The 26,204-nt window shown below is 46.8% G+C and overlaps 1 protein-coding gene across 3 annotated transcripts; it reads right to left on the bottom strand.

The window, feature by feature from the left end:
- Positions 1-20,295: 20,295 nt before the first annotated feature.
- On the bottom strand, positions 20,296-25,560 carry RPS24 (ribosomal protein S24). 3 transcript variants are annotated; one of them, XM_020879098.2, is made up of 7 exons: positions 25,536-25,560; positions 24,055-24,120; positions 23,754-23,963; positions 22,982-23,092; positions 22,339-22,356; positions 20,737-20,758; positions 20,296-20,379 (listed from the first exon to the last, which is right to left on the bottom strand). In XM_020879098.2, the coding sequence occupies exons 1-5, from the start codon at positions 25,536-25,538 to the stop codon at positions 22,351-22,353; spliced, it is 396 nt and encodes a 131-aa protein (XP_020734757.1). In that variant the 5' UTR covers positions 25,539-25,560; the 3' UTR covers positions 20,296-20,379; positions 20,737-20,758; positions 22,339-22,350. The 3 variants fall into 3 exon arrangements, with proteins under 3 accessions (XP_020734757.1, XP_020734758.1, XP_020734755.1); XM_020879099.2 differs by lacking the exon at positions 22,339-22,356; XM_020879096.2 differs by lacking the exons at positions 20,737-20,758; positions 22,339-22,356.
- Between the last annotated feature and the right edge of the window lie 644 nt (positions 25,561-26,204).

Raw genomic sequence — 26,204 nt, 5'->3', positions numbered from 1 at the left:
TATTCCATTATGTTGTTGTGAACCTCAAATGAATTTAAAACACATAAAGTGCTTAGAAAAGTACCCAGTTCCCAATAAGCACTATGCTATTATCAGCCACTATCTTTTCAGAACTTGGCTCCAAGCCTCCAACTCTTATATTCATGCTCCTTCCACGACATCAAAGCACACCCTTCTGCCAGGTCAGCTCTGACAGGGCCATGTCTCATTTCCTCAGCCAACAGAGACCACAAGGTATGCTTTCATTCTCTCAGCTCATCCAAAACAGGACCATTCTTTCATCAGTCCTCTGTCCTCTCCCTGATGGCTTCTGGGCTTGTGACAACATAAAGAAGTCAGTTATAATAGCCTCAGAGTTAGAGACTCCCAATCCGAAGCTCCTTCTCTCTGCACTGATGGAGGCAGTCAGACCGAGGGAGAAGGGCCTTCACCCCTTCCAGAAAGCTGGCCAAGCCGTTAAGTCCCTGATGGGTGTCAAGCCTCCTGGATGACAGCCGTGGCGTGGGGGGGGACTGTCCCCTGTTTCCAGCCCTGCCTGATTGCGCCTCACCTCCTTCAGGCAAGCAGGAGTCCTGTACAGATGTGGTAGGAGCTGGCTGGCTGTCCTGACAGCCAGTTAGAACAGTCACCTGGTCACTTAGCTCATTATCAGCCCTGATGTTAAGGCCGTCCTTGATGTCTAATCCTTTCCCTCCCCCTCTCTCTCTCACACACACAGCTCGTTTGTCCTGTGAAGACATGACCCTGACTTGGAGAGGTCCACAGGAGCAGGGAAGACAAGGCGGGCAGGATCAGCCACGGACAAACATGGCTCCGTGCAGCCAGCTGGGCGAGCAGAGCTTCCAGACATGAACAGGATCTGAGTCTATTCGTGCTACTGTGACCACATAGCACAAACTGGGTGGCTGATAAACCCCAGAAATCCATTCCTCACATCTCTGGAGGCTGGAAGCCCAAGACTGTGGGGCTGGCAGTCAGTGTAGGCCCTCGTGCGGCCGCAGGCTTCCCACTCTGTCCTTACATGCTGGAAGGGCCCTGACTAGTGTGGACACGTGGCTCTCACTGTGCCCTTCCTACCTCAAGGGCTCACAACGTGAACCCAGAGACAAACCCAGTGAACTGTGGTCTTGGGGGCCTCTGCTGCTCAGAGCCTTCGGAAGGCAACTGCCCACTTGGAGAAAACCAGACCACAGGAAACTGGCCCTGGTTGTGCCCTCTGCCCAAGGTCTGAGTGAGACAAGTGGCTTCAGCGTGCCCTGGTCCACAGCAGACGTGTTCAGGTGTACCTGCCCTGCCCACATCCCTGGCTGAAGGGGCAGCCCCAAGTGATCATGTCTGTACCACTTGTTCTCTTCTGAATGGACAGGAAACAGATAAGATACCTGACCTAAAGACATCAAGTTCACCGGCTAATCAGTGACCAATCAGATTTTTTTTCTCTCAAGAATTTAGACCAAGTTAGACACTGATGGGCATGTGGGGTTGTGTAGAGTTATGTTGTGGAGAAGGAAATGGCAACCCACTCCAGTATTCTTGCCTGGAGAATCCCAGGGACGGGGGAGCCTGGTGGACTGCTGTCCATGGGGTCGCACAGAGTTGGACACGACTGAAGTGACTTAGCAACAGCAGAGTTATGTTGACCCTACAGCAAAACAAGCAAAAAGGCTGGAGGAGAAGGGTGTGTGGAGCAGAGGAGTCCTGCCTGCAGAGAGGAAAACAGCACATAGGCTCAGAGACCAGCAAAGGGCCAAGACCACACAGCCCAAGAGAGACGGGAGACTCGAGACAAAGAGACAAGCTGCCTCACTGATGGCCTACCAGATCTGGTCCCCATGAGCTGCCTGGCCTCACTTCCCTCCTAAGAACTCTGTACTACTCCAATAACTGCGGTCTGCCCGACCCCCAGTGCATGAGCTGGCTCACACAGACTGCGTTCCATGCAACCCAGTGATCCCCACCTACAATAATGAGGTCAAGGGGCATTCACCAAGGGGCAAGGCTGCATCTTTCAGGGGCCTCTTGGTCCTGGTGTGAGGAATCGGTCTCTGTGCCTGCCTGAATGTTCTCTCCATCCTTCCCATGGGTCGAAGTCCCACATGCCTGTAAAGACACCCCCAAGTTCCTGGGCCGTATGCAGATCAGGCACCACACTGAATTCAGGGTGTCACAGCTCGGCTGTCTGTAGAGATAAGGGGAGAGATCTACAAAACCATCCTGGACTCACTGCCCTTCACTGAGAAACCGTCAATGCAGCCACAACATGATGGATTGTTTGTCTTCTGGAACTGAGACAGTCTCCTCCACCAAATAAAAATATGACCCTTTAAGGCCACTGCATCATTAGCATGGCAAGCCACTTGAAGTCAAGAAACTTGGATTCAAATTCTGGCTGCACTACTTACTACCTTGGTGACTTGGAGCAAATAACTTAACCTCTCTGTTGCTCAACTTTGTCATCTCCTATGGAGATAGCATCTGACTGGTATGGAAAAGATTCAGCAAAATAAGGTATCTAATTAAAAATATTGTAGGAGGTTGCCTACAATACTGCCTGCCTTCTTTGTACGTGACTGGCAACAAGTAGGTACGAAATAAATGTATTGTGATGGACAGGGACAGCTGCTCAGTTGATTGGTTTTTAGAAATCCACTAATGACAGAGAAAAACCCACTGAAATGTAAGAATTTCAGGTAGCAGTGTGAGTAATGTTTTACATTTTTGTGGGAGTTGATCTTCTAAAATACCATCTCACAACCACTCTGGGATACAAACGGAGGCAGAACTACTATCCTCAACTCACAGATAAAGGATCTGACTCCCCCGCTATCTTTTCCATCCCTCACCAGGGTGAGCCGATTGTTCTTTGTGCGCAGAGGGAACCTGAATAAGCTTAGGTAGACCATTTGTCCCTGTCTTGAGCACTGTCTTTTCCAGATTCAGGACTATAGGGATATCCATGAAGACGTGCAGCTGCTTTTTTTTTCTTTCTTTGCTGAGCTGTGGCATGTGGGATCTTAATTTCCCGATCAGGGATTGAACCCATGCTTCCTGCAGTGGAAACTCAAGAGTCCTAACCACTGGACCACCAAGGAATTCCTTCCCTGGAACTACTTCTTTTTGTCCCTGGGCATTTAGAGAGGACCTCCAAAATCCAGGCCAGGGAGCCTCTGCCCAATGAAACAACAAGTCACCTTCACTAACTCCATCAGGTGAATGCAGTTCAGCACCTTCCCCACAAGGAGACTGGGAGCCGTCAGGAACTAAGAGTGGGGTCTCTAGAAATGGGCTGTCCAAACTCAAAGCCTGTCCCTGTGCGACCTCACACACTTTGCTTACCCTCCCTAAGCCTGTTTCTTCTGATGGAACAGTACTGATCTCATCAGGCAGTTGTGAGGATGCAGTGAAGTAATTCAAGAAAGGTCAGCCCCGAGGCAGGTGCAAGGTAAGGGCCTGACAAACATCAGCCCCTTCATCCTATGGAGATGGCTATCCGTGATGCCCAGGACCACTGAACATGCACAGCACAGAATGCTCTCCCAGCCTGCACCATGCTATGAACCCCTTGAGAGCAGGAGCCATATCTTATTCGTCCTGTTACCCTCCAATTCCCAGTACAAGCTCTGACACAAATTGTAAGCAAGAAGGAACAAATGAACAGGTTCCTTATAGCACATTCAGCTCTCGAATTGTTTGGCTCTGGTTATCAGGAAAACGCATTTGAGTCCACACCTGTCACCTGGGAGAGTCAAGGGCCTAGGCATGGGCTTGGGACTAGGACTTCGAGCCCCCTAAAAATGTAATACTCCCATCATAGATAATACACTTATCGATGATTAGGAGCCCAGGCCAGTGGGAGGGATGCCCAATTTCCTCTGAGCTCCAGAAACAGATTCTCAGCTGGGACACTGGCTCCCTGCCAATCCCTCTCAATACAGACAGGAACAGACATGCATTTATATGCACATGCACACACAATCAGGGCAGGGAAGAAAAGTCTCCAGGCTGACCTCACCTAGAAGATGCCAATCCTCCTGGACAGCAGGAGCTGTGGGATCCGGGTCAGCGGGGATCTGTAAGAATACTTTGGGGTCCACAGGTGGGTCCTTTTCTCTGGTCATGTGCAATACCTACAGAAGTGGATCTACCTAGCTTACCTACTCTAAGAGATCAGATTGAATCTGAGAAGTAGATTCTAAAACAAAGTCAGAGACCAAAAAGGATGCAAATGAAGTCATTAATGAAGGAAATTCAGAATTCAGACCAAGACCTGAGCCCAAAGGAAGGCCAGGGTGAAGGCACAGGGTCTGGCCCTAGGATAGCTTCCCACCTTCAGATGCTTCCACCAGGCCACATCCCCCAGGAGAGACATCACCATACTTATGCACTGGTGGCATGACATCAGCGCAGGAAGATGCCATGTGATCAGACACTTCACTCCATCACTCACCCTATGGTGAGATGGACTGCAGGGCTGAAGGCTTGCTGAAGAGGTGTCAGCCACAGCTCTTAGTAGGAGGACGACTGGGAGGAGGCATAGGCCAGAAACAGACAGGAACCAGCCATCTCTTACCACTCCCCACCCTGCATATTAGACGCCAGGAACACAGAACAGTTCTTCCTTGCCTCCATGTCTTTCTTCTTGCTATTTACTTTCCTCGGGATGTCCTTACATTTCTTACCCTGCTAGTTATTACAGTTCAAGACTGAGCTTAAAGGTCATCCCCTCTGGAAAGCCTGAGTGCCCACATGCTTAGAGGTTAGTGAAATACCTCTAAGAGCTCTCCACCTCCATCCCTTAGCTCTTACCTTTTCATACCGAGAGTCTCTCCCTTAAGTCCATGGACCCCACTGAGCCAAGAGCTCCTTGAGGGCAGGGAGCATTTTTAGCCATCCTTGGATCCTCAGTACCTATCACAGGGTTTGGCATATAGTAGCTGCTCAACTACGTGCCTGTTGAGCAAGTTCTCACAACAGAGAAAACACTGGTTTGGACTGTGGAGGTGAGAAGAGATAAGTTGAAAATGAGCATAATGAAATTTAGTGGGATGTCCAAGTGGAGTGAGAGCCAGAGAGAGAGCTCAGGGCTGCTGACAGAGGCTTGGAGGTCTCCATGTGGAGGTGAAAATCAGAGGCATTGGAGCTCTCCGGGGTGGGGGGTGTCTTGCGGGGTAGGAGAGAAGGATGGGAACCCTCATGATACTCTGAAAATGGTTCCAGTCATACACAAACCCTCCCTCTAAATGTATGCAACAGGGTGTCATGGCCTCAAAGGGGGGCATCTCTCTAAGGGCATCTTCAGGGATGGATGGTGCTGGAATGAGATGGACTCTGCCCCAGGAACTCCAGCCCCCACCGACAGAGAGACCACCAGGTCAGCCAAGGCAGCAAGCCAAAGTAGAGATACCTCCCACCACCCTGGGGACTGCTTCCCTAGGACACCCTGTACCGCAGCGCATGCTCCCTGCCCTTGAATTTGAAGGAGACCCAAGGCTCCGGAGCTAAAGGAGTAGTGAGAGAGCAAACACTACCTCCTCCCTACTTCAATCATCTGAGTCGGGTCTGGTCTGCACGCCAAGGGGAGAGGTTCTATCCAGAAATGAGCCAGGAGTGAACTTAGCCTGTCTGCTAAGTTGCTTTGGTCCTGTCTGACTCTTTGTGACCCTATGCACTGCAGCCTGCCAGGCTCCTCTGTCCACGGGATTCTCCAGGCAAGAATAATGCAGCGGGTTGCCATGCCCTCTTCCAGGGGATATTCCCGGCCCAGAGCCTGGACTATAAACGACCATAAAACTAAGGACTCCACTCCAGCAGATGTTAAGGGTAATTTGACAGAGTTCAGCAGAAAGCAGTGACTGGAAGAAAGTAAACCATTTCACCTCTCTGTGCCACAGAGTCAACACTCGTCAATAAACCAGTTACACAGAGGCCAGTGTGGAAGCCCCCTCTGGGCTGATGGGCAAAGGAAAGATGTGGAGAGTTCTTGGCCCCCCAACTCTGGTTCTCAGTAAGAACTTAAGTCAAAACCTCCTCAGTCTTAATCACCAAACAAAAAAGTAACCAGACGAGCCTCTCACTGTATGTCTTTATTTATACTGTCATCTGCTCCAGCATTTTAATATCCAACTTTCCGTTGGAAGGCAGATGCCTGGATGTTCACACCCCGTTCTAATGGTTTAATACCCTGAGTACTGCAGAGGGAGGGGGCTGCAAGGAAGGAGTGGGGATGAAAGCCGCCACCACATTGAGCGCAACTTTGGAGCAAATGGGTTTGAATATTCATTAAACAACATTTAATTTAAACACCCAAACTCTGAAAGCAGCAGCATATGGCCTGTTTTATTTTACATAAACTGAATAGGAGGCTGGGCCATTAGTTTCTGCAGACACAATGTTCATCACCAAAGAACTCTTTCCTATGGGGACACCCCTGCACTGTACTGGGCCCACAGCCCCACTGCCCCTACGGGCTCAGAGAGTCGAAGCTGAGGGTACCCCAGCAGCCCACTCATCGTGGCTCAGCAATGTCAAGCAAGCACCTGTCGCCCGTTAGGGACAGATTAGGACTTCATTAAGGAAAGTAAGCTTCTGGAGGTCTCCTGGCCCCTGGGTTTGTGCCTTGAGAAAGTAAATTAGACAGAATTCTGGGTGCCCTGGGGTGCTGGATAGCAGTATCCAGACAGCATGGACCCAACCTCTTCTGCAGTGGCCATGCCAGACCACTGAGGGCAGGTACCATTTTTAGTCATCCTTAGATCCTCAGTACCTATCGCAGGGGTTGGCATACAGTAACTGCTCGACCAAGTGCCTGTTGAGCAAGTTCTCACAACAGAGAAAACACTGAAGTTTGGACTGTGGAGGTGAGAAGAGGAGTTAGAGTTAGGCCTTGCCTTGGATGCTCCACCGGTAGGAAAGGTCAGCAAGGCACAGGGGAAGCAGGGAAAACTGGGGGCTTGGTTTCTGGCCAGCGCCCTTTGCAAAAGGAACCTGTGGTCACCCTGTGGTGGCCTGGCCCTGCCCACCCCTCTGCCTCATTTCCCAAATACTCCCAGTCCTGACTCTTTCACCTTCCACAAACCCATCTGCTTTCTCTTGCCTCAGGTCTTGGCACCAGTTCTGCTCTACCCCAGGCTTGCAACCCCAATTCCCTCATCTACCGAAAGGTGACGGGGAGTATAGCACCAGATGATTTGCAAGGGACCTTCCGGCTGCAGCAGTCTCCAGTCTACAGCCTTAGGTTTCCATGCCCTCCCTTGCCTGGTGCCAGGGAAGACCAGCAGCACGCAGAGTCCAGCCAGCAGTGTCCCCACTGCAGGCTGGGACACCTACTGAGGGCCGGCCTGAAACAGAATGCCAAGGCTCAAAGGGAAAAAGCTCGGGAGGCATGGAGAAGCCAGAGGCCCATGAGAGTATCAACAGAGGCAGGAGCGACAGCAGTGTGCTCTGGAGTGACAGGGACTTTGCTCAAGCAGACGCCTTTACCCCGGGTCCTCTTCCCTCCATGCCTGCTCAACCTTCACAGCAGTTCCAGCACCTCCTCCTAAGCTAGTCCACAGGCCCTCCTCTGCATGCCCAGACTCTTTACCCATCCTGCAACAGCACTCAGTTCACAGGCTCAGAAACTTAAAGAGCCCCCAAGGCAAGGCCTCCCCTGGGAAAGTGAGCCAGGGGAGTAAGGACTTTACCCACATTACATGGCTAGTTGTAGGAAAACCACTCAAACTCTGAGCTCCAGACTGTAAACCCAAAGTTCTCCCCAAGACTCTTCAAACTTGGCTCAAATGTGTCCCCCAGGAAGCCCTCCTGCTGCCTCTGCACCCCCCTGCCCGCCCACGCCACTAGAAGTTAGTGGTGGACACGATGGACACTGGTCTTCCCCTTCTCCTTGGGGCTCAAACTTCATTGCTCTCCTCCATACACATCCACTCGCATCCATGACAGAGTTGACCTGGAGCCATATGCATCATGGAGATGTCTTGAACTTTCTGTGGAATCAGATCACCAATATACTATGCCCAAGACCTGAGCTTCCTGCTGGGCAGACACAGCCTTTATCCAGTGGGCAACTGCTTCTCTGTGTGTGAGGGTAGGGGGGTGGGTGGGGAGCTGGAGGGGCTGTGCTCCAAGCCACTCCCCCAGCCCCTGGCTAGCTCCTAATCCCGCCATCTCCTCTCACCTTCAGGATGTGCAGAAGTCAGAGAGATTCCTTCTCCTCTCGTGCCCTCCCTCACTTTCCGCTCAGGGATGTTATGAGAATTAATGGGATAACAGATGAAGTGCCTCCAAGGAAACAGGCTACATAAATCCAAAGTGTTGTTATTAAATTCCAAATTTAGCCCTCGGGATCAGTGAGGCATGACAGATCTGAGCTGGGAGCAATCCCAGATGCACAGCCAGGAAGTCCCTGTAAAACCAGAAGCCATGACACATAAGCTTTGGGAGTCAAAAGAAGCCTTAAAAAAATCCCACAGGCCTACACCTGACATAAGTCCCCAAGAGCCTCTAGAACAATCCCACAAAGTAAGCAGCTAGGCTCTGCCTGTACACCACCAGTGACGAGAGCTCATGACTCCCTAAGGCAGCCCCTGCCATCTCCCACTAGTTCTGAGTTTTAAAAACTTCCTCCTGTCCAGCCACACCATTTCATCATGTTTGGCACAAATCGCATCCTTTTCCCACATGATAGCCCTTGAACCAACAGCAGCTCTCTCCATTCATTTCCCAAGTTAAATACCTTCAAACCTTTCAAACAGACCTCACAGGCCATTATCTGAAGGCAGGTCACCATCTTGATGCTCTTTTCTTACGCTTTTCTTAAAGCCATGTACTTCATGGCTTCTAAAATAACACAACCCCCAGGAGAGGCCCAACAGGGCAGAACAGGAGCCCCCCACCATTCCTTCACTGTAGGTGCCCACTTTCTATGGTAGCAGCTGGAGGCAAAAATTTGCTTAAAAAAAAAACATCCAAAGCCCACTGTGAAATCATATAATTGATGTTCAGGTTTCAGGCCATAATCTTGCCATACATATACCTGACTAGTCGTGGCCTCAAAGAATCCCAGAAATGACACCTAAGTTGGATGGGACCTCCTGGGAACAGACAGCCACAGCACGGGTCAGGCTCTGCCCTTGGAGCCACAGTGACCTAAGTTCAAGGCCCAGCTCTTCCACATACTAAAGGACCCTCAGCAAATGGCTGAAATCCTAAATTCCAATTTGCTCATCTCTGACATGAGGAGAATAATACTCACCTTGAAGAACTATTGTGAGGACAAAAAAGAATACATGTAATGTGCCTAGCAGTGTAAATGGTAGGTGTTCAATAAAAGAAAGGTCTTATCGTCATATTCAAAGTCTCATGGGGGCCCTAATAGCTTCCAAGGACAGAAAATCCAGTAAGTGGCTACACACAAAACTGATTTTCCACAAGGATGCCAATACAGTTATGGGAAAGTAGACTTTTCAACCAGTGGTACTAAGACAACTGAGGAGCCACATGGAAAAGAATGAAGTCAGACCCCATCCTAACACCATCTACAAAAACTAACACAAAATGGATCATAAACCTAAATGTTAGAACTAAAACTATACAACTCATAAAAGAAATCAGTCAACTTTGTGATTTGGGGTTAGACAGTGATTTCTTAGCTAAATATCAAAAACATGTAACAGAAGAAGAGTTTGGAATTCAACAAAATGCAGAACTTTTTGCCTTTTAAAGAACACAATCAAAAAAGTGAAAATACAAGCCAAAGAATGGACAAAAATATGTACAAACCATATATCTAAGAGGTTTATATCTAGAATATGTGAAGAATACTTATAACTCAATAATATTTGCAGCAACATGGATGGGATCTAGAGAATATCATACTAAGTGAAGTAAGGCAACAACCAAAGACAAATATTATGATAATCTTCAACCTAAGAAATGAGTCAAATGAATCTATATACAAAACAGAAGCAAATGCATTACCAAAGGGGGGAGGGGTGACAAACTGGGACTATGAGATTAACAAACTGATGTAGATAAAACAGGTAAATGAGGATTTACTGTGTAGCACTGTGCTATGCTTAGCCGCTTAGTCGTGTCTGACTCTTTGCAACCCCATGGACTGCAACTCGCCAGGCTCCTCTGTCCATGAGGATTCTCCAGGCAAGAATACTGGAGTGGGTTGCTCTGCCCTCCTCCAGGGGATCTTCCCAACCCAAGGATCAAACCCAGCTCTCCTACATTGCAGGTGGGTTCTTTACCGACTGAGACACCAGGGAAGCCCAAGAATACTGAAGTGGGTAGTCTATCCCTTCTCCAGGGGAATTTCCCAACCCACGAATTGAACCGGGGTCTCCTGCATTGCAGGTGGATTTTTTACCAGCTGAGCTGCCAGGGAAGCTGAGGGGACTATATTTGATGTTTTAAAATAATCTATAATGGATATATATATATCTGAATCACTTTGCTGTATACCTGAAACACAATATTGTAAATCAATTATACTTTAAATTTTTTTAAAAAGACAAATAATCCAATTCTAAAATAAGTGAGACTTAAATGCTTTTCTAAGTAAAACATATAAACTGCCAACAAGCACATTAAAATATGCTCAGTAACACTGATTATCAAATGCAAATTAAAACCATGAGAAACCACTTCATACTCACTTGATGGCTGAAATCAAAAGTACAGATGATAAAAAGTGTTGGCAAGGATGTGAAGAAATTAGGACCCTCACATATTGCTGGGAGTTACATAAAATGGTGCTGTGTCTGTGGAAAATAGTTTGGCAGCACCTCAAGATGTTAAGATATGTCCACACAGACATTCGTACGTGAATGTTCATAGAATTATTCATAACAGCAAAAATACAGAAATAATTCAAATGTCCATCAACTGATGAATGGATAAACAAAATATGGTATATCCATACAACTGAATATTATTTGACAATTAAAAGGCATTAATTGTACTGCTGCTTGCCACTACATGGATGAACCTTGCTCTAAAATTAGATAGTGGTGAGTGCTACACAACTCTGTGAATATATTAAAAACAATAGAGGCCTATATATGGTGAATTCCATGCTGTGTGCATTATAACTCAATAAAGCTGTATTTTTTAGAGGAATGAAGTAATGATACACACTAAAATATAGATGAAACTTAAAAATACTAAGTGAAAGAACATAATCACAAAAAGATCACATTTCGTATAATTCCATTTATATGAAATGAGTATGTCCAAAATTGGCAAATCTATACTAGTGGTAAAGACCCTGCCTGCCAATGTAGCAGGCTTAAGAGGCGCTGGTTCAATCCCTGAATCAGGAAGATCCCCTGGAGAAGGGCATGGCTACCCACTCCAGGATTCTTGCCTGGAGAATCCCATGGAGAGAATATCCATGGACAGTCCATAGGGCCGCAAGGAGTTGGACACGACTGAAGCAGCTTAGCATGCACGTGTGGAAAAGTAGACTAGTAGTTGCCCGGGATTAAAGGGTAGAGGCTGGAGTAAATGGGGAGAGACTCCTAGCAGGCACAGGGTTCCCTTCTGGCATGATGAAAATGTCTAAAAAGTAGGTGGTGATAATAGTTACAAAACTCTGCAAAAATACTGAAGCCCACTGAAATGTACATTTCAAAAGGATAAATATTTTGGTATGAGAACTGTATCTCAATAAAGCTATTTTGTTTGTTTGTTTTTAAAAATAAAGGTTTGGCTTTTTTTTTAAGTGGTAACATGGTGGTCTGGGAGTGACAAGCAGAGAAAGCAAGTCTTAGCAGTAGGAGGGGCAGCCACTGTGGACGCGTCAGCAGCCTCCTGATCTTCACTCCTCAGCAAGTGCTCCCTCAGTCCTGATTAAGAGGAAAGTGGGCTCCGTGAACTGGCAGGACGAGGAAGGGACCCTACTCCTGGGCTGGGCCAGTCAGTGTCTCATTCCTAGGAAGTGATTAAGTGGGATGCAGGTTCGAATCAATATTGTTGGATGCTTAGAAAGGAAGGGAATGGGAAGCTGGAATGAAAGCCCTGGGAAAGAGCAAAAAAAAGGCCAGCCTGCAAAGGAGTGGAATAGCCTCAAAGAGGGGGAAGGAAGAAGAGCTGATTTTTACTAGAACAACTCCCAGTCCCAATCCCAGCAAAGCCATCAGCACTGTCTACATTATGGCTGATAGATACCTCCAGCTTTCCAATAAATTCCATTTGCATGAGAGATTTCTGTTCGAAGGGTCCCCATAAAGCACCCATTTCCTTAGTCTTGCCATGGCAAAGTCTAGCAGATATCCCCTCAAACAACTCTCCTGGCCTCTGCTCGGGATAGAGCTGCCTACATTCCTCATCCCCCACTGCAGTTAGGTGTGCCGGGAGACTAAGCTGCAGCCAGCAGAGTAGGAATGGAATGATGGGGGTGACTTCTAGTCAGACATTTATGGAGAATGGGTGCCTCTCCTCTATTTTTCTCACTCTGCCAGGCAGATGCAGGTAAGGCCCTGAAGATGGCCAAGGACAAAAGGAGACAGAGGTTAGCAAAAATGTGGAGAAAGATGAACCCCTGTACACTTGGTGGGAATGTAATTGGTGCAACTGCTACAGAAAACAGTATTGAGTTTCCTCAAAAAATTAAAAATTAAAATTGAAAAATTAAAAACAGAACTGTAATATGGCCCAGCAGTTCCAAACTTGGGTATATATCCAAAGGAAATGAGATCATTCTCAGAGAGGCACCTGCACTCCCATGTGCACGCAGCGTTGTTTACAGCAGTAAAGACACAGAAAGAACCTCAGTGTCCACGACGAGATGATGATTAAAAACGTCACACACACACACGGATGGAGTATTACTCAGTCCCTCAAAAGGAAATCCTGCCTTTTGTGACAATATAGATGGACTTGGGGACACAATAAGCGAAATAAGTCAGAGAGAAAGACAAATGCTGTATGATCTCTTTTATGTGGGATCTAAAACAAACCAAACTCACACACACAGAGAAGAGGGTGGCGGCTGCCAGTAGCAGGAGGAGGGTGGAAACAGGTGAAGGTGGCCAAAAGGCACAAACTTCCAGCTCTAAGTTCTGGGCACACAGTGTACAGCATGTGACTGTATGTTTTATTTGTTTTTTTTTTTCTCTTTTCTTTTTTTTTTATGGTGACTATATGGATACAATATCCTACTGTGTATTTGAAAGTTGTTATAAGTTCTCACCACAAGAAAAAAGAAAATTTGTAACTATGTGAGGTGACAGATGTTAAATAGACTTACTGTGGTAATCATTACATGATTTCATGATATATATAGATCTTTCACATCCTGCGACATGTCCATTATATCTCAATAAAATGGAAAAAAAAATTTTAAAAAGAAACAACTAAGGGTGGAATACTTTTAAAAAGAAGAGGAAAAACTGGCACCTGAACAGCACATGGCTCAGTGAAGAGGCCTGACGCGCATTCCTCCACCACTGCTGATGAGCTGCGGGGTTGGGGGAAAGCCACTGGACCTGATGATGCCTCATTGACCTCGTCCATAAACAGGAAAAAAATGCAGAATTACGTGGACACAAAACAGAGGCGCCAGATCAACTGAACAGCTTTCTTTCCTTCTCCAAGGAGGCCTGATGGAAAGAGGTATCTTGTTTAAGGAGCTTCCTCCACCAAAGAGAGCTGCAGCTTGACAGCATTTGACTACTGGGTGGGGCAATTTCTAACCAAATGCTCTGAACATCACTGTGTGTAGACAGGGGCAACCAGCAGAGGGCTAGACCAGACCCTCTCTTTAATTCCCTCTGGCTCTGAGATGAGCACATTTACAGCTCTCTGAAAACACAATTCTGGAAATGAAGTGCCCAGGAAGAGTAGCTCGGCCGGGTGAGCGGTCATCATGAGGGGTAGAACGCCAACCCCTGGATTAATGAGAACGTCAAAGCCCCCACGCTGCCACAACCCCAATATTTTCAGAAGAAATACACACTGCAGCTGAGAGAACAAGGTGTAAATCTTTCATTCTTCCAAAAACATGCAGAACAGAAATTTATAGAGGCAAATCCTTACCTAAAGATCCGGATTTCAAAAAAAAAATCCAATTTGACAGGTTCCACCTTTCTGCCTTATACCAAGTACCTGACTTACTTAAACAGATACAGGAGACGGATGTAGTGCAGCCGGGCTTAACTGCTGCCCTGCACTGCCAGCTCCTTGAATAAGACAGACCTAGCTCCTCAACTCCCCAGGGCAACATTTTATACGTAGACAGAAAGATGCTGGAAGCCACCTTCTCCACACCACTCCTCTATCTAACACAACCAGAAACTCAAGCCTAAAGAAAGGGGTATTTGCCTGAGATCACGAAGTATAGTTGGGGTACAGCTAAGGCTTGAAGATGGGTCTTGGAACCCAGCAGTGCACCCTACTCCCAAACTGTCGAAGAACTAGACAGAGGCATCGCCTATAGGGAAAACACTGAACTAGAATCAGGCTGCTGGGATTCAAGCAGTTTTTCTCTCAAAGAAACTGCAAGCCCCTTGGCTGGGCAGCTACAAGAGGAACACTATTTGCACAGGATCTGCAGAGACGCTGCAGCACAGACAGGCAGACATCGCTGTGCACACGTGAACAGCAGAAAGCCCTGCAGGTTCAGCTTCCCCACGAGAGCCGAATCCTATAAACAAGATTACCACCCCCATTAGACCTTTTCTGAGAAGAAAGAATGACCTCTCCAGTTGATGTGACACCAGGCTTTTTTCACACTTCCACCAGGGTAGCAGCCACGACAACAAAGCAAGCAGCATCCAAGCCTGAGCCCACAGCGCCCCCTCGTGGGAGTCTTCGTGGCTCACCCGACCTCTTGATTCCACCAAATGGAAGGCCATGATGGGTCACCCTGCAACCCTGGAATGTCCTTCTCGATCTCTAGCTCAGGGGTTCTCAAACCTTAACCTGCAACAGAACCTCCTCAAGGACTTGACAGAAGTGGGTGGACCCCACAGTCTGATTCAGTGGGTCTCGACTGGGGCCTGAGAACTTGCATTTCTCACAAGCTATAGGGTGATGTAGATGCTGCCTGTGTCACATATTCGCAGAATTACTAAGCTAACCTCTCTGCACTCGAGACTCAGTGCAAATTATAGCTCCTTACTGGGAAATTCCAAAGTGCCCCCAGGTATATCATAGGCTGTCAAAGCTGCAGACATGCATGCTCATACTTGACTTTTTGTGGCCCTATGGCTGCAAACCTTTGACCGAAACAGTTCACCTCTTGGAGGCTCAATCTCTTCATCTGTAAAACAAGGATATGAATACCTCCCTCACAGGGTGGTTATAAAAGGCAAATGAGAGAAATCAGTTCAGCACTAGCACTTGGAAAGCACTCCAAAAGAGTTAGCTCTTCTTTTACTTTTATTAGCAGTAGTAACAGTAGTATTACTGTTTCTTTGCCAGCTTCTTAATGACAAGAGAATTCAGAATGACAAAGACACAGAATTCTGAGGCAGAAGGAACGTTAGAGACCTTTTGAGTCCAGTTTCCCTAACCGAGCTTGTCAGCAGCATCACCTGGAAGATGTTAAAACTTCAGATGTCCTTCACTGCAACCCAGACTTCTGGAAACAGGAAGGAGGCATGGGCATTTGTTTTTTTAACAAGCCCCCGGGTACCAGGTTAGGAAGCACTCATCAAGCCCCTGTATCTCATCCAGACACAGGGAAACAGAGGCCTAGGAAAGGGAAGCCCCTTGTCTTTCCAGGGCCCCAGGTGGCTGGAGGCTGAGTAGTAGTCAGAAACCAAGTCTTCTGATTTCCAGTCTAGCCCTTTTCCCACTAAGCTAGACTGCTTGGATACCACCTCATCAACACCTAACTTTTGTACAAGTTCCCTCTCCAACATAAATGAGCAGTCCAAGGGCTTTGGTATCCTCCATGCAGAGGAATTTAACACGTGACAAGGACAATCAATTCACTGCTGAGCATCTAGTTTTCTTTAACTCAACCAAAATACTGAGACCTCCGTAGCCCAGCATACAAGGTTCCTCCCTGGCCTCTTCCCTGCTGACCTCGTCTCATTTCCCACCAGAAGCTCCCTTGCGCACTGATCCTCAACCAGACCACAGACACTTCTTCTGTGGGTATGACTTCCACAAAGTCTAGCATATAGGAAAGGAAGTTCAAGGGTGAGTGGAAAGGAATGGAAATGAAAGTAAGGTGTGCTTACTCCCTTAGCTCACACTATAGGGCTCCAGAAACCAGGAACACCTCTACTTTGCCAGCATAAATAAATCAAGTGTCACAGCTCCGTGCTCTTGCAGCCAACCTGAAGTCTATTTTTGAAATTCTCCAGAAATGCACTGGGCGACACTCTGCTGGAAGCCCCGTCACCACAGGGCCATCTCAATGAGGATGACGAAGTCTGCCTGCACTGTGCTCCCACTTTCTCCAGTCTCATCCCCCCTCTTCAGCAAGACGCCTGCTGCGCCTCGTCCTAAAGCTCCCTACTGTGTGACCTTTCTCCACTTTCAGTCTTCCTGTGAGACACCTGCCCCCTTATGCCCAGATCATCACCTCTTGCCCATTAGTTACTCTCAGAAGACTTCTTGCCTTTGGATTCCCATCACGTAACAGCTAGTCTGCTGCTTCAATGGTCAGGAACAGAACCTGGCCACGGGACTCGGGCTAAGTGGCTTAAACCCCTTTGAGTTCTGAGGGCAGGGACAGCTTCTCCAGCATCTCCCCAGCCACCAGAAAGAGGAGGACTGCGCACAGCAGGGCAGTAAACGGGAGATTTGGCCGGCCATCAATGACTCGTTCAGTGACACTCCTGGCAACAGGCACTCTAACTACCAACAGCAGTTAGACAAATACAGTACTTAATAGGTAGTCTTGCGGGCTTCCCAGGTGGTGCAGTTGTAAAGAATCCACCTGTCAATGCAGAAGACATGGGTCTGACGCCTGAGTTGGGAAGATCCCCTGGAGTAGAAAATGGCAACTGACTCCAGCATTCTTGCCTGGAGAATCCCATGGACAGAGGAGCCTGGTGGGATAGTCCATGGGGTTGCAGTCGCCCACGACTGACTGAGCAGAGCATGGCACACACACACAAACGCATGAGGGCTCCACTCGGACAGCTGCATTCTAATCCCCCCCACCACCACCGAGGTGGAGGTTGCTTACCTGCTCTAAACCCTCTCCAACACAGTCGAGGGAGACCTGCCTCTTCGAGCTATCGTACAGATTAAAGAACTGCTTATACAGTACCTAACTCAGCCCCAAAGTATGCTTTGTCAAGATGCTATCTTTCAGGAGAGCCCAAAATAATCAACCTGCCGTTTGTCGCTTCTTTGGAAGAGCGCGCAGCAGTTAGAAGCTGATTACCTGGGCACAAATGAGAATTGATACTCTTGAATCATGGTGTTGACTCTTGAGAGTCCCTTGGCCTGCAAGATCAAATCAGTCAATCCTAAAGGAAATCAATCCTGAATATTCATTGAAAGGACTGATCCTGAAGCTCCAATACTTGGAGCATCCACCTGATGCGAAGAGCTGATTCACTGGAAAAGACCTTGATGCTGGGAAACACTGAAGGCAGGAGAATGCGATGACAGAGGACAAGATGGTTGGATGGCATCACGGACTCCATGGACTTGAGTTTGAGCAAGCTCCAGGAGATAGCAAAGGACAGGGAAGGCCATGGGGTCACAAAGAGTCGGACAGACAAAGCAACTGAATAACCACCTGGGCACCTGCAGCTACAAGTGGAACGAAAGGGTACGGTCCTAAGCTCTTCTCGCCAGACTCTTTCTAGCTCTCCTCACACCACAAGCCTCACAAGTGCCAAGCGAAGGGAAGGGATGCACCCTCCCTGACTGCTGATCAGTAAAGTCGACTTTGTGTGTTCATGGAGACTCTTTCAAAGCCTGCTGACAGCAGAATTTGATCTGGTTACTATCAGAGCCCACAAAGAGCTCAATCTCTTAAGAATCCTCAAATTGCACACAACCATGCACAACTGAAAGCCGGTCCTCACTTTCCGGCAGTTGTTCAGCACTTGTTTCCAAACTGTTCTCATAGACGCTTCTATCATTTGAGACTCAAAATGGCCTTGTGTCAGGTCAGCAGAGCACACACTGCGTGCACGCTCAGTCGTGTCCAACTCTTTGCAGCCTCATGGACTTTACCTCACCTGGCTCCTCTGTCCATGGGATTCTCCAGGCAAGAATACTGGAGTGGGTTGCCATTTCCTCCTCCAAGGGATCTTCCTGACCCAGAGATAGAACTGGCATCTCCTCCCCTGCAGGTGGATTCATTATCACTGCTGAAACCTGGGAAGCTAATGCACTCTTGGAGGGCACCAATATAGAGAAGCTGACCCAATCAGGGGACCAAGCAACTTGCCCACCCAGCTGGTCTAGATGGAAGACTAAGCAGCATGCAGACGGGACATGAGAAGGGAGGACAGGTGGACCAGGGCACAGGCCAGCTGGAGCAAAGGTCACAGGGACAGCAGACCATCTAGCCTGAGGCACAGCCCACCCTCTAATGTTTGCCAGCTGTCACCAGGCCAGACGGCTGGGCCTGCTGTTGACCCCCCTAACTTAAGAGGTTAGAAATCTGGATCTTTTATGTACAATCCCCTTCAAAAAGACTACTGGCTAATGACTGCACCCTGCCCTTCCTGAGCATATCTCAACGGAAAAGCCCACACACCCTGGGACTTGCATGCCAACCCTCACCTGGTCAGGTTCCCTGCAGTGTCTGTCTTCACATCAGCCTCTAGTACCCTACTCTGAAAACCACCTCCTACCCTTCGGTTCTTGCTCCATTGCTTCTCTGGGCCCTGTTCCTTAACTTGGTGGTCACGGGAACTTGGGGCCACCCCGCCACCCCTGCCCACCACGGCTTCCAGCTTTACCTTCTGCCCTGTCCTGAGCCTCTCCCAGGATCTGCTGCTTGCCTCCGTGCTGCTCACCGATCGGTCTCTGTCCCCACACCCCAGGTCAGCAGCAGGAAAAACTGCATCCTCACCAGGTTTAGATGACCTCTTCTGGCTCCCATGCCCTGCTCACTGAAAACTGCCACCAACCTCAAATCCCCCAGGGACTCCATGCTACCCATTAGCCATTTCGGTTAAAGTGTAACATGCAGGCCTAAATCCTCCATGTCTCCACTCTTCCTACAAGCAAACCATCAGATCTTATTTCCTGGTCCTATTAAGGGAACACAAAGCAGATTTCCTAGTAAGGGAACCCACAGGGCCATGAGTTCCACAAACCCAAATATCTAGCCTCAGCTTAACTACAAATGGAGCTACACCTACCCTGCCCTCCGTACCCTAGGCCAGCAGGTTAAGGTCCCTCACTTACCTGGTCACATCCCTGCCCTCCCAGCACATTGCTCCTTCAAGTCAAGGCTTCCCAGCATGGTCTCTTCAAAATATCATTCCTTCCTGCAATCCTCAAATGCTTTCTGCTGTCAATTCTTACTTTTCCTGGCTCCCCCATCAAACCAACCAACCAAGCAGTCCTCTATTGCTTCCTGAAGTTTCTCTGGTGCTTTCCATCCACTGACATAGTTCTTAATAGCATTTATAACCTTGATTCCTACATGTACAAACCAATCATACCAACTGCAGGGAAGAATGATACAGAAAACCCAAATTATTAACATCTCTTCTGCCCCCATCGAACCCTCAAGCCACTACCCCACACAACTGACCAGTAAGCCAGTTCAGCCTCTCAACCTGATGCCTGAGAAAGCCAATCTGAGAATCAGCATCTGGCAAAGAAAAAGCAGCACCAGATAACCCTCCATGCCTCATAAAACCCATGCCCAATCAGATTACAAACCAACTACACACTACACAAATATTCACCACTCTAGAGCCTTTTCCAAATTCCCCACCCACAACAGAACATCCATTTATCACATCATTTATCAAATAAGCACAAACCTGTGATTTTGTCAGATCCTATTTACTCCAGGATAAATAAGGAGAATGCAGCCTACTAACTTTCATTTTTATCACAGCCAGCACATTTTTTTCCTTAACAACCAAGCAGGGTTTTAGTAAGACCAAGAAGGAATTCAGGTTTCAAGTGTCTCATGGCACACTGGCCTCACCCTACACGCCCCATGCTGTGGATGCTCTCCACACTGATAGCTTTGTGCCAGTAAAAGGAAGGACAGACACCACCCCAATAGAGCAAGTTCTCACTGAATGCTTAACGGAGTATGTGATCTTGGGCTGTTTAACTCTGTTAAATAGCAAACCAATTTACAACACTCCCAGGAAACTTCAAATATACTCCAAACAGCCAGACATGGAAAAGGTCTTAGTTTATTCTTTCATGAAAAATCTGCACAAGCACCACAGAACAGTCACTGCAGAATCTTTACTCCTTCTGTGAATCAAAGAAAAAAGAAATTTAGTTAGCAACTACCTTTTAAAGTCTTTAAAAATTAACAGTACAAAGTCTTCAACAAACTCCAAAATTAATGACACTCATGCAGAACGAACATTAGTAACCTGGTCCATATTAAGTCTGCGTAATCTTAACACAACGCAAGCATCAAGAAATAAAAAAACATTCCAGTTAGGGATGAGACAAAAAACAAGTTATGAAAACAAAACCATGACACTGCTAGTTTTTAAAAGGCACAACTCTTGACAGCAACTGTAAATATACTTCTAAATCATTTCACATGCTTTAATACTGTCAACCAAAAAATCTAACAATCTAAACGAAAAGCTTGAATACCTGTTGTCCAATCTCCAGCTCACTGAATAGTGGCAGGGAAGGGAGAAAGGAGGAAAGAGGGAAAAGAAACATTTCGTTAATAGTCCCTTTGCAAACTCCTAAATAATCTGCATGCAATCAGGTACCTTAATGATGATTGTTTCATTCTTTGCAATTGTATATAGAGCACTCCCTAGATGCACTAATTGATTTTATTCTCCCCAATTTTGAGAACACTCTGCCTGATTTCTATGGTTCTTGGGCTACCAATGCCCACTTTAGGAGCCTCAGCCCCTCTGCTCTGCTCAGCAACAACGTGCTGGGCATGTTAGCACCATCAACAAACTTGAGAATCATCCCAGACTAAAGTCTAATTTAACCAAAGGGAGAGCTCTAAAGGATCAAGCAAGTCTTTTTTAAGACCTGTCTCAGGTTCAGTAATTTAAAAGCCACTATTCACAATCAACAAAAGTAGTGCAAATTAGTATTTTAAGAGACAGAACTCAGCTGATATAAAAATAGTTCAATCGCTTCTCAAACACGAGACTATTCTTTTAAAACTCTACAGCACCCAAAAGATGCAATTCCAACATGTGAACAAAAAGTAAGTTAAAAAGAACAACTACGATGCCTGACTTTTTACACATTGTCACCGCTGAGCACTAACACATGGCTGAATGAAGGAAACAATACGTAAAAACGTACAGATCTAGATCAGTACACAAATATTGACTGCTTTTCAACTTCTGGAATTTCTGTCAACAGGTTTAGTAAGCCTCACAAACAGGGAGCAGTTCTAAGCAGCAAGCAGTTTCTCTGGCAGTCCGTCCACTGCAACTCCTCAGCACCAGGAAGTGGTCAGAGCCTGAGGCAGGCACACCAGGTGTCCTGCCGGCTCTGCAGCGAGTCACGGTGAGAGCAAACACACAGGGCTGTGACCACCACTGTTTCAAACCCTGCTAGCCCCAGTTCACTCTCAGCCCATTTTTCACGTTACATGTTTAGGCTGCTCACTGTACAAATATATTTAAATATCTGTGGGAAAAGCTTATCAAAGGTTTTGATGTGAATACTTCATCATCTTGGAAATTTTTCAATTAAAAAAAAGGGGGCATCAGGTAGACAGCTGGAGATCAAATAGTAAGTAAGGGGACAGTAGAGAGATGGTGAAAGGCAGCTTTGGGTGGGTGCTCTGAGACAGAGGCTTTGCCAGATTTTCTGGACCAGTTTATCGAGCTGCCAGTCAATCAACCAGTCTCCAAGAGACACTGCTCATGACTGGATCATAAAACCCTTCCCAAGCCCTTATTAATGGAAAGCCATTTATTTCCTGAGTATGTGGTGCTCTGGAACACAGCAAGTGCCAATTAAAAGGGGCCACCTTCCTCCACTGGGCCACTTCACAACTTAACATGCATTTCGGAGTTTCCAAAATAAATGTCATTTAAAGTTTCTCTTCTTTGCTCACAATATACTATTTTAAACCAAAGCAGTAGTTTTATATAGTGTTATATAATAGACTATGCTACAAAACTCTTCTCTGAAAGCCAACATGCAAAGCATCAAAGCAAACTCAGTGAAGGTGATGCATCCATCCCCACACCGTGCTCACAATCTCAGTACCTGCTAGACACTTCATTTCTGATGAACAAGAATTCCAAGAAAGTAGAGGGAAAAGGCAAAAAAAAAAAAGTTCACAGAACACTTAATTATTTGTTAATTTGACAACCCAACACCTTAATTCCATTCAACTACTTACAATTAGCTAGCCAAGCTGGTAAAAAGCTGAGAATTAAAATCACTCAAGTCCTGACTAACTGGAGAGGAAAGCAACGGAAAACCGTGCCGCCTCTCCAGCATGCCAGGAAAACACGGGCCACATTGATTCAGCTGCTTCCTCACTCAGTTGCCAATTCTAAGAACATCAGTCTTGGGAACCTAGATCCGCTCCCTCTTTACAAACCTTTGCAATTAGCAGTAAAGTGAAAACTTTCCTGGTAAGACTTGCAAGGCACCCACCAGGATCACTGAACCGATGTGGCCCTGTGCTGTGCTAATCTGTGAGCTAAGGGGTGGGCAAAGCTACTCTACTGAGGTGTTAAGATACTACGTTACGTGGCTTCTCAAAACAGGTTACCTTCTGTAATCCAGAAGAAGTGGGAAAAGAAGAAACATTAAGAAAGGTTATTAAGAAAACAAAACCCCACTTTTCTACAAACTAAAAACCTGAAACTGATATTTCTGTATCTTCCTTGATAAACTATACCTTTTTGCCAGCACCAACATTGGCCTTTGCAGTCCCCCTGACTTTCTTCATTCTGTTCTTGCGTTCTTTTCGCTGTTTTCTTGAGGTCTTTTTCTTCTCATACAGGCCGTGCTGAAAGAAAAAGGTGTATGTGTGTATACATGAACATATGACTTGCAAACATCAATTCATCCAACTCCAGGAATAAGCACGTCAAATCTCAACAGAGTCAAGTATCTTAGTAGAATGTATAGCTGGCTTGGCCCTCCACATCCGCTTTCTTTTGCCCCTATGTATTCAACCAACCTCAGATCACTGTACTGTAACTTTACGACTGAAAAATTATCTGTGTATAAGTGGACGTTCAAACCAGCGTTCTTCAAGGATCAACTGTACTTCACTATGTACTTGGTATTCAGGAAATCACCCGAAACTTTTCATGGCTCCTATGAAGCTAAGGCCAAACTCAAGACATTTGGGAACATTTCACTTCATGTAGCGCCAACCTACGGTTTCTAAATCCATCCCTCTACTGCCAGCCAGCTCCTACCTCCAGGAGCATGTCACCTGCTCTTCCAGACCCAGCTCAAAAGGCACCTCCTCAAATCCTGCAGACACCATTCTGAACCCCATACTCTACCTGTGCGTTTATCAAAGAACCTTTTCTGTCAATCACTGAAGAGTTATTTAGTGTGCTGTCCCTCCAGACTGCTTGCTCTTGCTCATTCTGCTGAACCCACAATGCCATTAAAAAAATGTCTTCAGCAGCAACTGTACAAATGAGAACACCTACCCTTGCAAGCCTATGTTTGGGCTCATTCTTCTTCGCGTAATCCAAGGAATCGTAAATCATGCCAAAGCCAGTTGTCTTGCCACCACCAAAATGGGTTCTGAATCCAAATACAAAGATGACATCTGGTGTGGTCTTGTACATTTTGGCCAGTTTTTCCCGAATTTCTGTTTTAGGTACTGTTGCCTTTCCAGGGTGAAGAACATCAATGACCTAAGAAGAAATTATCAAGCTTAATGTATACTACAATGAAATACATCTTCAAAACTGAGTAACAACCAAACTTTGACATACCCTCCCTTACCATTTGTTTCCGCTGAAGCAGCCGGTTGGTCATGAACTTCCTAGTCCGGATAGTTACTGTGTCGTTCTGAAAACATAACACTCGTTTTAATAGTTTTAATAACTAGTCAATCTTTTCCTGACCTTACTGATTTTCCAAGATCTAGAACTGCAAGGTCCACATCAATAGCCGCTATCTGTGAACAGTTAACTAAAAACAAAGGAGTCACACGCCGTCAGTGCCAGGGAACTTTGAATAAAAGGGAAAAAAAAGCACCAATTCCCATCTCCTCCTAACACACTTACTAGCAAACTGCCTAACTCACAGGTCACCCCAACACAAAAACAGTACCAAGAATATGTGCTCAACAGCCACACACTGAATCTGTAAAGGCTTACTTCATTTTGTTACAGAAATCACTCTCCAGGTTTCTCAAACCTCTGATGTCTTGGCCCAGCTACTACTTTGTTGTGTGGACTGTCCCATGCATTTCAGAATGTTTAGTAGCACACCCACTTCCTAGTTGTAAGAATGTCTCCAGACTTTGCCAATTGTACCCTTAAAGACAAAAATCACCCCAAGCCCCACTTCTCTGGGATGAAGCTGTGATTCTACAATTGTTATCGTCAGACCACCCTGTTTGTAGCAGCCTGCAGAGATCTGACAAGCACTGCACTATCTTCATGTAAACTACCCTTCTTGAATGACCAACTCTACATCCCACAAAAAAACGTATTCCCTTCTGAATAGCCCCCTGCTTTTACACAATAACTACCAGAGAATGTGGGCATTCAGCATCTTTACACTAAAAACGAAAACTTAACCGGTAAGAAGAGCTCTCACGGTAAACTGATAGCTATTTCAACTACAGTTTTAAAAAAACCACACCAAACTAAACCCACTTCAACAATGTTCAATTTCTTAAAGTCGGGATCAAGTAAAAAATAGGTCGAAGATGGAGCGGGGTTAAAAACCGGTGAACCTTCAAATGAGTGAACTAGTAATGGCATGGTAAGCTCCACACCCCGGGGCCTCCGTTTCCCCCTGTGAAACAAGAGAATCCATTCGGCTGACAGTAACTGTAGCTTACACGTAACAGCTTCACTCGTCGCAACTCGCCCGGGCGCTGCTGGCACCCTCTTCACGTCCTGGGCTGCCTTCACTGGCCAACCGCCTACCCCAAGTTGGGAGTGCAAATGTGATGTCTCTCTCTTCACCCCACCCCACCCACTAGACTCCACGAAGCCGACGAACTCAGTAGGTACTCCCGTAATCCCCCATTCCTGGGACTCTTGGAAGCCCAACATGTCTAGGTAGACAGCACACAGCCCGGACTCCTCGCCGGCGGCTCCCAGACCCTCGGCAACAGGTCTCCCCGGTCAGACTCGGCCATGGAAAAGTAATCGGGCTTTGGGGGGGGCTGTAACGCCAATGTCAGAACCAGGGGACGGAGGATGGCTCAGATATGCGGCGGATGGGTGCATGGGTCCGGAGAGACTCACCATGATGGCGGCTGATCTTCAAGCAGCCAGGGAGGAAAAGAGGGCTAAACTTCTCCGGCCAATCATATCAACGCTCACGGAAGGTCCCCGGACCGCGCCGACGTGGGGGCGTGGCCGGACCGTGAGGCCGACCTCGCCAATGCCTGTTTGAAAGTGCTTAAAAACCTGGACTCTGTGGTCTTTCGCCACACCCCCCAGAACGGGAACTGGCCAATCCCGAGGGCGCACAGTTTAGACGGAGTAGGTTTACGCTAGCACTTGTTCCGCTTCGATTCATTATTTTGGACTGTCTGAACTTAAAATTAAGTTAAACCAGATTAAAGTTAAATCCCCTCCACCCGCTTTAGCGGTTGGTAAAGCCGGAAGGCATCCTTGACGGTCCTCTCGACCAGCCTCCTCGTTTTACCGCTGGGGAAACTGCAGAACTGACTCCAAACCTTTTGTTATTTCAAGTACGCAGAACTGACCGTTGCTATTATTTTTGTGAGATTGGAGAATCTGATTGTCTAAAATTTTTTCCAAAACTTTATCTTTTCATGAAAATCTTAGTCCCTACAAAAGTGAGCTTTTTTTTTTGGTAAATTAATTTATTTATTTTAATTGGAGGCTAATTAATTTACAATACTGTAGTGGTTTTTGCCATACATTCACATGAATCAACTATAGGTG

This window comes from Odocoileus virginianus, chromosome 7 (assembly GCF_023699985.2).
Source record: "Odocoileus virginianus isolate 20LAN1187 ecotype Illinois chromosome 7, Ovbor_1.2, whole genome shotgun sequence".
In the NCBI taxonomy this organism is placed as follows: domain Eukaryota; kingdom Metazoa; phylum Chordata; class Mammalia; order Artiodactyla; family Cervidae; genus Odocoileus; species Odocoileus virginianus.
This window is presented reverse-complemented; position numbering and strand designations above follow the sequence as displayed.

Bases quoted from the DNA above. Each gene is read 5' to 3' on its own strand.
- RPS24 (XM_020879096.2), bottom strand. The intron at 23,964-24,054 runs GTAAGGGAGGGT...ATTTCTTCTTAG, and splicing joins TGCTTCAGCGGAAACAAATG to GTCATTGATGTTCTTCACCC. The intron at 23,093-23,753 runs GTAGGTGTTCTC...TTTTTCTTTCAG, and splicing joins CCAAACATAGGCTTGCAAGG to CACGGCCTGTATGAGAAGAA.